The sequence below is a fragment of the Myzus persicae genome, unplaced genomic scaffold (genome assembly GCF_001856785.1).
Source record: "Myzus persicae strain clone G006 unplaced genomic scaffold, MPER_G0061.0, whole genome shotgun sequence".
Taxonomy (NCBI): domain Eukaryota; kingdom Metazoa; phylum Arthropoda; class Insecta; order Hemiptera; family Aphididae; genus Myzus; species Myzus persicae.
This window is the reverse complement of record NW_019104045.1, coordinates 366814-378077: the sequence shown is the minus strand read 5'-3', so window position 1 is coordinate 378077 and position 11264 is coordinate 366814. Positions and strand designations below refer to the sequence as shown.

General features: G+C 26.6%; 1 protein-coding gene across 2 annotated transcripts in view; it reads left to right on the top strand.

Annotated features, from left to right (window-relative positions):
- Positions 1-239: 239 nt before the first annotated feature.
- The window catches only part of LOC111038016 (Fanconi anemia group J protein homolog), a 50109-nt gene continuing 39084 nt past the window's right edge, over positions 240-11264 (top strand). Inside the window, exons 1-2 of one of the 2 annotated variants that reach the window (XM_022320931.1) lie at positions 240-644; positions 705-816. In XM_022320931.1, coding sequence (XP_022176623.1) covers positions 531-644; positions 705-816 — 226 coding nt within the window. In that variant the 5' untranslated portion in view covers positions 240-530. Of the gene's footprint in view, positions 645-704; positions 817-10929; positions 11101-11264 lie in introns of those variants that run through there. The other variant, XM_022320932.1, reaches the window with a different exon arrangement.

The following is an 11264-nucleotide window of genomic DNA, read 5'->3' as shown; positions in this document are numbered from 1 at the left end:
ATGATAAATCCAAAGAAAAATTTTAAAGCATATTCATTGTCTTATCCAACTTTCACACGTTTTGTTTTTCGAATATTTTATGATTCTCTTTCCTAATAATAATAATATTATATTCAATTAAATTCCATTAATATTATGAAAAAGGGGTATGCAACGCCATCTGTGTAGACAATGACAAACTTTTTCCCGCTTTAATTCGTCTTATCGGTTGATAACGTCAGAATGAAAATAATGTGACAATATTCTTATTGTTATTCATTTAATATTTTAATTTCAAATTTCTCAGCTCAATTCCTTATTAGTTATTATTTATTATGTAAGTACGTAACCCTGAAATTCGAGTTGAGACATCAACATAAATGTTCATTTTTAATTTGACATAATTCCCGTTCTTCGGTAGTTTTTTTACACTTTATAAATCGTGTTTGTTCAAGTTTTGACCAGTACATATTGTTTTGTATCGTTATTTAACCTAATTAATTGAAATAAACTTTTCTATCTTCGTTTATGTTTGAATATTATTATCTTTAATGATGTCGAACACTAAATCTGACGATCGTCCTTTGTTCACATACACAATCGGTGGGGTCAAAATTGAAATGCCCGTCAGACCATATCCTTCTCAGGTTTCCATGATGGATAAGGTAAACATTTTAATTATGTACAAGCAGAACATATCCTCTATCCATTAAATTTCTTTTTAGGTTATTCGTGGTTGTCAAAAACAGCAAAATTGTCTTTTGGAAAGTCCTACGGGGTCTGGAAAAACATTGGCTTTATTGTGTTCGGCGTTAGCATGGCAGAGAGCAGAAAAAGGTTTGTGACTATTAGTTCTGAATTATTCATATTTTAGTGCAAACATTAGTGCCTTAAAATGTGTATATGATAGCACTTTGTTGTATACTAATATTGTAGTCATAACTTATAAGTGTGTGCAAACGTTGTAGACAGGGTGGTCATAGATAGTATAAATATTAGGTACAGGGTCGCCATTTCAGTTTTTTTTCTGGATGTGCAAACTTTTAGGCAGGTCAATTTTGACATTTGACCAGGCCATTAATAACAAAATATTTATATGCATAAATGTAGGTAACCTATGCAAACCTATGCAAATATTCTTTCCATTCCTTTTATAATTCTAATTGAAACTTTTAAATAGCTAGAAATTCAAAGAATTAAAAGCTTATAAGCAATTAAAGCAACCAGCCAAAACCATTTCACTATTATTTGAAAAAAAAAGCAAATAAGGTATAATCAATAAACCTGATAAGCCAAAAATATACAAAAACTTGAAAAAAAAAAAATTTTATTTATATTACCTAAATATGAAATTATAATGTATGAGTTAATTATGACGGCGCATTGGAGTATTAATGGCTAGCCAATTGTTAATATTTTTTTAAGTTAGTGGTGACGTTGCACACCCTGCTCCTCTCCCCCAAATGACGCTCCTGATTAGGTATTCACATCTAAACTTATACATTTGATTAAACCACTATTTAGGAAAAGCAACGGGAATACAATTTTTTGAACCAATACCACTATTACCATCAAAACAATATATTATCACTTAAAAATCTTGACTATTATTTATACAAATTTACTGTAACCTGTGAATTATGGTACTACAGGTTACTATAAAAGTCACTATAGCCACACTCTTATACAAAATATGTATAAAATAAATTATAATTTTAAATGATATATTTTTACAAAATGAAATGTTAACAATTGCCTACCTTAGTATATAAGCAGTAAACCATTGTTTATTATTGTGCAACATATCTATTACACCTCTATTATATTATACATTTTAACACCTTATATATTAGTTTACAGAGTAGTCAACCTATCCTGACTATATCATGCACGCGGTAATGTACCAAGGTCCATGAATACAATTATAATATTCTATACATTTCTTTCTCTTCTCATTTTCTTCTTACATTTCTTAAGTGCCTGATAAAACTTACTGTTAATATTTAAATAAAATTATTTAATTGATTGATTTCAATTATAGGTACGTTTTTCTCTTTCTGATTTAAGTTTTCTAGTTAATAAATATATAGTCATATATGATGGTACCATTTTATACGGGGTGTAAATATGTTACTGAAAATAGTGTTTTTATGATGTAACTTTTTGCATAAATTGCATAAACTGTGCACAGTCATTACTGCAGGTTGACTATCTTGTGAATATTTTTTTTTTTGGTATATCATGCACCTACATAATTTTGGATAATAATACTTATATTAGTTATAAATTACCTATTTTGTATCTTATATATTCTTGTCTCCTGTCTCTATAGTTACGTAATGTAGTGTCATAATTCATAATATAATGCAGAAAAATGAATAGAAATAAAATAAAAAGAGTAAAAATAATGATTATTTTATGATTTGATGTGATGTTGAAATTAATATGTATGTCAAATAGTTAGTGATTAAAAAAAAATATTACCTCTGCCAAATAGTTGGAACAGAACTTAAGTATAAATGTGAATACTTATATTATGTATGACTACTCTGCCGATAATATTTGCATGAACTAACGAGTAATAGCTTAGTTTAGTGTATAATAAGTACTTACTGGAATTTATTGTGATTTAGATTTGTTTTTATAATTTTTGGGTAGAGTATTAAATGACTTTTGTATGCTGAACATTTTTTATGACACATGTCAAGAAAGTTCATAATGCACCTCCTACACCTGTTATAGGCTATACAAATGCATTAAATAACGGTTAGGTATAATAACTATTCTATTTTAAATAACTACTTTTACTGATACATTTTGATCATACATCTATTATTATTTTATTTAATATTATATCCCATAAATAGTGATAATTTTACAACGTATGACCTTCTATCAGTTGAGAATCTCTAACAAATAGTTTGTTGTTTATCATATTCAGATAAAAATAATATAATATAGAATGAATGGTGGTTCTATGGCTGTAAGTATTTAGTAATAGTAGTAGTAATTACTAACATAAAAATATCAAAGATTTATTATAAATAAAGTGTATACCACAAAAAATTACTTATGTATCCATCAACAGAAAAAAAAGTAAGAAGTATATGTATACTATATAAAATATTCTACCCCCTTGGTATTTGTCAAGAATCACCCCTGTTTTTAATTGGTATTATATTGTTTGAGAGTCAAATTACATTTGTTTTAGAGAAAATGTGTATAAAAATAAGTAGCTTTTGACACATTGTGATTAAAACATCTATAATTATTTGGTTATTCAAAGAATTATAATGTTATTTTTATTGAATCATTAGACATGATCATGGCTTTAGATAGTACAATCAACACCCGCAGGTATGACTTAATGATCATTTCATTTAACATTATTGATTCTAAATTTAAGTATGATCCATCTACAATCCACCCATCTTTTGATCTGTTGGTTAGAATATTTCAGTTATCTCACCTAAGATACCATCTCTAAAAAAGTATCACTAGTATCCATTAAAATTTTTTTTTTTTATCAATTTCGGTTAAATATTGTTAGTTGCCATGCAATGTTTAACGGCTTAACACTTAATAAAACTAATAAACTAATAAATAATAGGACATTTTTACTGTGAAAAATATCTTACAAAAAGATTTACCTATGTATATATTATAATATATCATCAAATAATTTTTAATTTTTAATGAACTTTATTATTGTTTGTTATAACTCATTAAATTTTTTATTTGGCGTGTATAGAGTTTTTGAATGCTTTAATGCAGTGTTTCTCAACCTTTTTTAAGTTACCGCCCCCTTGAGTGTCAAACAATTTTTTAACGGCCCCTACAATGTGAGAATTCTATAATAAGGGTTAGGTTAAGGGTATTTGGAAAATTTAAAAGAAAAAATTGAAATTATCTAATAACTCATGTTTTTATTTATTTTTTATATTTGATATATTTTTTATTTATAGTTCTAGTATTATGGTAATCTACCACCCAAAATTAGTTCACCGCCCCCCTACCACCCAAAACTAGTTCATTGCCCCTTGGTGACATTTTACCGCCCACTGGGGGGCGATATTGCCCCCGTTGAGAACCACTGCTTTAATGTGTTGTCTTGGGGTGGTATAAATCTTTAATGTAATTTTTATTTTGTAATTTTCTTCATAGAAATCAATTTAATTATAATAAAATAAATATAAGGGAATGTGACAAATTAATTCACTGATAAACGAAAGTATAATTTTTGATTTGATTTAATATAATAATATTGTTGATTTTAAGTAAAGAAAATTTAAAAATCTGTTGTCTTTAGGTTAATATGATGAATTCATTTTTAAAAATTGGTTTTATTTTCTCTACTGAAATGTTTATTTTAACAAGAGCTCTATAATTACACTCACTATATTAAAAAATACAAACATTCTTTCCTCAAGTTAAATTTATCACTGATATATCTTTTTGTTCTTATGATAAAAAATCAAACATTAATATGAACTCTTTGAGTTGCACCTGAATGTTTTATTTGCTTATGACCTCTACTAGTCACTAGGTACTTTAAAAATAATCTCTAACAGTATTTAAAATATATAACATATTACCCATTATAACTGGTGTATCCCAACGGTATAAGTTGATGTTTTTGTTTTGTGTAACCAATATTTAGAGGTTGTCAGAATAATATTCGTTTTTTTGTTATGATTCCTGAGTAGTTTTAAATTAAAATCATCTGTTACAAAAAATTATAGACTATAATATTTTTGAGAGTTTGACATATCAATTTTATATTTCATTATTATTTAACTTTATTAAAATATTGATTTTGAATGCATTTTGTCTAACAAACAATACGCTTACATCACTTAAAGAACATTTTTTTTTCCGTCAATAAAGTAATATAACAAAATTGTTAAGTGTTTTTAGTTATTTATAGCAATATTAACATATTATTATACATTTAATCATAATACATACGATTTCAAGATAGAATAGGTATGTATAATTACAATTGAGCCAGCAATTTTGACTCAGCAGATAAACATTTTGAAAACTGAGATAACTTAACTCACTACTCAGCGGCTATAGTTTCCCCCTTTTTTCGGTTAAAATCTTTGACGTGAATTGTGAATACGATGGCAAAAACCACTGTTCGTTCGAAATTTTGATTTAAGAATCTCATTATTATTTGTGCTTTCGATAGGCAACTCAATGTACACGTTTGGTTTCAAATAGGCTAATATATTTACTAGGAGTAAAGTTATACAACCATTGTTTTAATACATGATTATGAAATTAATTATCCCCCCACTCTTAAGAAAATAATAATAGTACAGTCCGTATTATTAAGAGGATACCCTTGCGTTTATTTTCTCTGTCTTACAAACGTTCGACATAACAAATTTTGTTCACTAGTTACAATAGTGTACTGTTAGTTTTGATATTGGAGTGAATTGACTAATTATACAACTTTTAGGTATGAATATTATCTGTGCTTAAGCGTTAGATTTTATATGGTATTTAAATTATCAAGCGAGATATGATTATTTTAGGTTCTGAGTGGAGCGATGAATGCTTATTTTACAATGTGTGTTTTTTTATGACTGTCATCTCTTTTTGGGACAGTAAAAATGCTTTGATTTTTATTAAAAACATCTTTTCTGGTAGGAAAATTAAACTAGTTGGTCAGGGAAAAATTGAAATAATTACGAAAAAATTGTTTTTGTTTTTTAGTAGGTATAACTCTAAAAAAATTACCGTAGATACATGAAATTTTCATTGAATGTTTATATTAATAATTTCTTTGCACCATAAACAAATAAATATTGTTTTATTATTTTTGGGCTATTTATAGGCGTATTAAAGTTCGATTATAATTAGTTTTTTTTTAAATTTATGTCCAAAAAAAATTTTTTTGTCATATCCACAGTAACTTTTTATGAGCGTTTGAATTTAAAATGTTGACAAAATTCTTCAAAATTTCTAAAATTGTCTTTAATTCTTTTTCTAAGTGTATCTAATATTTAAAATTTGTATGCAAGGTTCCTCTTCAGTTTTCCTACATAAAACAAAAATAAAAGTTTACCTAAAGGTCAAATTAATTTTTTTCGAGTATTTGAAGTTAGACATTTTATATTCACGCGCAAACTGACAAATTCTCATACAACGATATTTTTTGATTTTTTTGTTATTCGAAAATTATTTACCATAGGTACTTGAAATAAATAAATAAGAAAAAAGAAACCTAACCTAAAATGTGTATAATGTAATGTAAAAATAACCTAAATATCATATCGAGTGTTACCGCTGGGTTGCTACTCACCTCACGCATTCACAAGAATTGTATTTCAGCCCATATGCTTATTGTAACCTTTATTACAGATTGTATATATTCTAATAAATGTTAAAAAAAAACCATAGGTACATGCAATTTTTATCAAATGTTTATTTTATCATTTTCTATATATGATAACATTTTCCAAAATATTTTTATTCGTTTTGAGTTATGACGTTTTTAATTTTTAATTTTTTTTAGTTTTTCATTCTATAGATGTATAGAAAGAACATTTTATTCGTTGGGTTGAAAAGTATAAAAATTTAAAACAAGGATTATCATAAATTATTCATTCTGCAACCAAAAAATCAAAAAATTATTTAAACGTAGTTATTTTTTACAGACGTTTTAAGTTTAAATTTAGACATAATTACATATGTAATCCAAGAATAACTTTTTTTGTTATTTTGTTGTAATTTAAAAATATTATTCGTGGGCATTAAAGAAAATTATTATATCGCATATGGTATAAATGACATTTTCAAATGTAATTTTTTTGGTGCAAATTTATTTAACATACTGCAGTAGGTACTTATGCCTAATAGTAAAATTAATTTCCTTAATCACGATAATATCATAAAATGTACTTAATAAGTATTATACGCTGACAAACCGTCTTCGCTTAAAATCGTTTTTCTTATGTTAATTGAATTCAAATTTAGTTCATCCAATGCAGTGACTCTCTAGAAACCTAATTCACAGCAGAGAATTACCCACTTACCCACTTTTCTTAATTTTTGATTTTTCAAATATCCATTCCTTGCTTAAAAATTAAAATATCGAAAAAGTCGTCAACGTTTAAGTACAGTTCTTAACTTAAATTTGACTACTTTGAAAATAGGTCGATTCACACGGACATCAAAACCAATGGCATACTATTGAAACTAGTGAACGAAAAATTTGCTGTATCGTACGTGTGTAAGACAAAGCTAACAAATGTATATTTAGCGTCCGCTTAAGATACCAATTTTCTGAAAATATTATTTAAATTAAAAAAAAATATTCATAAATAGTTTTTTAATGAGATATTTACAAATTAAGTAAGTACTATATAATTCAAGAAGTTTTTTATTATATTGTTTTTATAGAACTTAGTTAACAATCTTAGTTATTACTTTTATATTTTCTAAATTTTTTAGATTTACCAAAACCAGGTTGATTTTTAAAGTTTGAATGAGGTGGTTTTGAAGTTTTGTTCGTGAAAATGTTGTCCAACTTCACGACTTTTAAATGAATTTAAAATGTAGTTTTTAGTTGATTATTTCTATTAATTAATTTTATTTATTTGAGTAAAATATAAATAAAGCAAAATTAAAAAAAAAATTTCTGTATTTAGTCTTAAATTTGAATACATGGTTACTCATATAATATGCATCAATGTTTAAAATAAATTTAATTGATCATAATAATTATTAGAGTGAATATTCGTTGTAAATGTATATTTTAGTGTAGGTATAATCAATGTTTGTAAGTAGTTAATACTTGGAAAAATACCATGTTGAATAATTTGTTGAGGATAAACTTGTAAATGTTGTTAAATTGAAATGCATATTTTACTGATAGTTCGGTATCACAACCTAGTTCTATTAATATGACTTACAAGACATTTTTCTAAGTTATTTATAAAGTAAAATTAGTTATAACTTTTTTGATTAAAATAATTAAAATCTCTCTTTCTCTTTTTATATGTATCTATTAATAGTATTTATTGTAAATTATTAAGCTTATAAAACGCTTGGATTGACTCTTATAGATTAATATACTCCTAGATTACATTGAATGTACCCTACTGAAATTTATAATACTTGTTGTAAAATAATATTTAAATAATAATGTTAACTATTAATGTTATATAAATGTCAAGGGCCTATCCCGTTTACTATTATAGTAAATAAATAAATAAATAAATAATATATTAATAAATAATCCAACCAGAAATAAACTTAGTGATCAATTAAATGAGCCATATGGTTAGGTAAAAATAGTTATGTAAATTGTCAAAGTAAATTCTTGTACGTTTTTCACTTTTTCATGAATTTTAGCTGTCTAATTTACTCTAAAAACATTGTATTTTATAAATAATTGACAGTTTATTTATTTTTGGCGTGGTTTTGACCATAAAACATTATTGGTTGTATAAAGCATATAGGGTGACATTTGTTTTGCAGTTATTTTCGTGTATAGTTGATAATGTACGAAAATATGTTCTAAAATGTAGGTACCGATGTTTCGTTTTTATCCAAAACATAACATCTTTTATTCCATTCATAACAGAGCATTGTATACGATATCCACAATTGAAAACATGGTTTATATCTATTTCGTAATCATTCGGCATCTGTTAGAATCCAAAACCAAAAATAAATAAATGAAATAAAAGAAGAATAAGAATACAAATAAAAAGAGATAATATGGTATTGTGAGGACAGAAAACGTTTTTAATTTACTAGAAAAACACATCAATACTAAAAAAGGACCAGCAGCCTGTCTAAGTGCCACTTAGAGAAATGTATTATTGTTATTCCGGTTTCCGATCTTATTTGATAAAGATCTTGGCGCAAAAAAAATATAGAGAATGATCTCCACTCGTGTGTGGTTCTCTGCCACTGTCAGAGTGTGTGTATTGTGCACAATGCACAGCAAACAAGATTACTACATCTAGAACACTTGACAGGTTGAATGGGATGAGATTTGTTGGGTACTTTTTTTTTATTCAATAGCCCTTGGCATATATACTATGCCACAGACACACGAATGCAGTCGGCATTTTTTATGTTCGAAATTTCATTTTATATTTCTGTTTAAAAACTTGTCTGGAGATTTGTTCCAAAGTAATTTTGTTTTTAGAAACTCTGCAATTGTTGGTAGTTTTTTTTACACATACAAATAAGGTTCTCATATTTCTACAATCTTTAAATCTAAGGAAATATGGACAAATTGCCGTTCTCTTAATGGTGTGACGTTGTAAGTGACGTATATACTCCGAGGAAAGCTAAGTATACAATGATACGTTTTATACGACACAAACTATCATAATAGTAATTTCCCATACGTATGTTTGATTTGGTACTAATTTTTTTTTAATATGGTTTTATCCTTCTATTTTATTACAGTTAAATTTGTATTTACAAGTTTAAGTGTATTCGTAAATTATTGTTTACTTGCTTAACTTAATACTTAAATCGAAGAGTTCGTATAACTCCCTATCCCTTAAAAAGTTATATTTATGCAGTATATTATTGCTATAGCAGTATAGGGTATTCATATCGTATGCTTTTATTTTACGGTAACACAAATAACTTTATCTGAACGACCTTATATTTTATTTGGGTTTTTTTCATTGAATGGGAACGTTAATACTCACAAAATAAATTTTTGTAACTTGAGACCGTCCGTTCTAAAAAGTCAAATTTGAATGTATAAAAAAACTCGATTCAAAATTGCTTTGAAAATTAGAAATTGGCTATCCAAATTCAGTCATTAAAATGGGGGTCACTAATATTCAAAAATATTTTATTTTACTGAAGGGTTAAAAATTAAATTGTTTTATTTGTTAAATTCTGTGTATTTTAAGTTAAACGTCTTCTATCTGCCTATCGAATGGAAGCCATGAAATAAAGTGCAAGGTTATACAGCTGAACTAATTTGTGTTTAATTTAAATGCTTTTTTAGTAATTTTCAAAAGTTGCTGTCGCTGATTCCCGCGTACTACGATCAAAGCTTAATGCAAATACGCTGCTCTGGTTTATTCGGCATAAAAAAAAATGGCAGACATATTCAAAATATTTGCTTTCTTCGAATTGTAGTTCATAAAATCATAACTTAAATAAAATATTAACATATGGCTCGAATAACTTAATTGGATTTCATCTCTCTACTTTTTTTTAATGTGGGTAATTTCTTGGTACTTTAGTTTGTTTTAAAGGTGTAATATTGTAGTCCCGATATTTTTTTAACACCGGTTTACTTACACTAATATCTCATAAATTGATTTATATTATCTTATAATACATACGTTAATTACGTATCTGATAGCAGTGCTTTACATAATTTTGGCTTAACTAACTATATTTTGATACCTATTGTGTTTTGTATTGAGTGTAGTTTTTCTTTTTAGCAATGAATACGGGGTTTGAAACGTTATACATCTATAGGCGTATGAATCCAGAAAATATAATACATTTCGTTTTATTCGACATGCAAGGTAAAAAATCATAACCGTTGGGCCGTATAAAAAAAAAACAACTAAAATATTCAATCTTGTATGTCTCTAATTTCTACACCGACGTTTATAGTATACCACGTAAGCAGACGGTAATTTCTGGGGATTCAATGCTCCAAAAAAAGAACAAGAAAATGGGGTTAACTCTATACAATAGAATATGATAGAGGGGCATTTTTTCATATTGCACGCATCATCTTTTGAAGTATATCATAAAAATTCCCATTTATTAAAACACCCCTCAAGACGTGAGGGTTGTTTTGTAATGTCTTATTTCCAATTGGCCAATTCCGGTTAGATCAGGATATCCGAAGCATATGGTTTTATATTTTGTGTAGATACAACATCGTATTTTTGTATAAAATTTCATTTGGTTTAGTTAGTTGGCAGTGCTCATATGTACACTTTAAAAATATTCGATATGCTTGTAGTAAGTTATTATAACTGTGATGTGTTCTAGTCTTAATAATTTTTGATTGGTTTTTATCATTATTGTAACGTATTCATTTTAATATACATAAATAATTTAGTACCACGCCTATTGCATGCAGACAAATATGTATCAATTAATTTGGTAAGTTTGAAGGTGCATTTATATACAGAGCTTTCAAATAGTTTTAAAACGGTCATTAGGGTAATTAGGACTGATAACAGGTGATATGATACAATTAATGAAGTGTTTAAATATTGATATGATTAAATATTTTACCTTATAAATGTTCAGCAGTGTTATTTGTT